This window comes from Chaetura pelagica, unplaced genomic scaffold (assembly GCF_000747805.2).
Source record: "Chaetura pelagica isolate M959 unplaced genomic scaffold, ChaPel_1.0 scaffold962, whole genome shotgun sequence".
Lineage (NCBI taxonomy): Eukaryota > Metazoa > Chordata > Aves > Apodiformes > Apodidae > Chaetura > Chaetura pelagica.
The window spans coordinates 842,852-844,318 of NW_009952479.1; the positions used below are offsets into that span (position 1 = coordinate 842,852).

The 1,467-nt window shown below is 62.7% G+C and overlaps 1 protein-coding gene across 1 annotated transcript in view; it reads left to right on the plus strand.

Annotated features, from left to right (window-relative positions):
* Positions 1 to 1,467, plus strand: part of GCGR (glucagon receptor) — a 28,926-nt gene that overhangs the window by 3,146 nt on the left and 24,313 nt on the right. Inside the window, exons 7-13 of the mRNA XM_010008686.1 lie at positions 13 to 172; positions 267 to 327; positions 558 to 627; positions 798 to 886; positions 1,006 to 1,144; positions 1,251 to 1,292; positions 1,360 to 1,464. Coding sequence (XP_010006988.1) covers positions 13 to 172; positions 267 to 327; positions 558 to 627; positions 798 to 886; positions 1,006 to 1,144; positions 1,251 to 1,292; positions 1,360 to 1,464 — 666 coding nt within the window. The remainder of the gene's footprint in view (positions 1 to 12; positions 173 to 266; positions 328 to 557; positions 628 to 797; positions 887 to 1,005; positions 1,145 to 1,250; positions 1,293 to 1,359; positions 1,465 to 1,467) is intronic.

Sequence of the window (1,467 nt, forward strand, 5' to 3'; positions counted from 1 at the left end):
CCTGGCCCAGAGGCGTCTGGGGGCTCCGGGGCAGCCACCGTCTTCATGCAGTACGGCATCGTGGCCAACTACTGCTGGCTGCTGGTGGAGGGCATCTACTTGCACAACCTCCTGGTGGTGGCTGTCTTCTCTGAGAGGAGCTACTTCACCCTCTACCTGTGCATTGGCTGGGGTGAGTGTGGGCAGGGGGGCTGCTCCTCCCTGTCCCCCAACCCCAACCTTGGCTCTGCCACGCCTCACCAGCCCCCTGCCCACCCCCGTTCCAGGGGCACCTGTGCTGTTCCTTATCCCCTGGGTCATCGTCAAGTTCCTCTACGAAAACATCCAGTGAGTACCAGCCCCTGAAGCAGGTTGAAGCCTGCAGGGCAGGGGTGAGCGGGTGTGGGACATGTTGAGGGGTGGTGGGTATAGTGTCACAGCCCCAGAGAGGCTCCACACCATCAACCCATGTAAGGAGCAGGGTTTTGGGCTTGGCTGGAGCTGCCAGCGCCACACCAGGTTCTAGCAGCAGCCCTCTTGAGGGTCTGCCCAGCCATCCCTGTACCCCCCATCTGCAGGTGCTGGACCACCAACAACAACATGGGCATCTGGTGGATCCTTCGCTTCCCTGTGTTCCTGGCCATCCTGGTGAGTCTGGGGCTGTGGCTCTGCCTTCCACAGCCCCTCACTCAGTGTCTGTGAGGGCCCTGACCCTGCTACAAAAGGAGCTGCTGTGGGCAGGGGGCAAAGCCACCCTGCCTGCCCCTGTCTGCTCCTGCCCATCCCTGTCCCTCACAGCTCACTCTGTTCCATTGCAGATCAACTTCTTCATCTTCATCCGCATCATCCAGATCCTGGTCTCCAAGCTCCGAGCCCACCAGATGCGCTACACTGACTACAAGTTCAGGTGTGTGGTGGGCACAGCCCTGGCTGGCAGCCCCGTGGTGCACACGCTGGTGCACACGCTGGTGCACACACCTGTGTCACCACCCCGTGCCCCTGGCGCTGACGGGGCCCTCTCCGCAGGCTGGCCAAGTCCACACTGACACTGATCCCGCTGCTGGGCATCCACGAGGTGGTTTTTGCCTTCATCACAGACGAGCATGCCCAGGGGACCCTCCGCTACGTTAAGCTCTTCTTCGACCTCTTCCTGAGCTCATTCCAGGTGAGCTGGCCCCTCCGCAAGGACCTTCTGTCTCAGGAGGGACCAGACCAGGGTTGAGGTGGGGGTCTGGCCGTGCGCCTCTCACGCCTTTCCTCCCTGTGCCCAGGGGATGCTGGTGGCCATTCTGTACTGCTTTGTCAACAAGGAGGTGAGCGGGACAGTGTGGGAGGGGGCAGCTCGGGGGTCCAGGCCAGGCTGACGGCAGCTGCCCACAGGTGCAGGCGGAGCTGCTGAAGCGGTGGCAGCGCTGGAAGCTGGGGAAGGACCTGGCAGAGGAGTACAAGCACACCTACAGCCACGCACCCAGCGCCCGCAATGGCGCC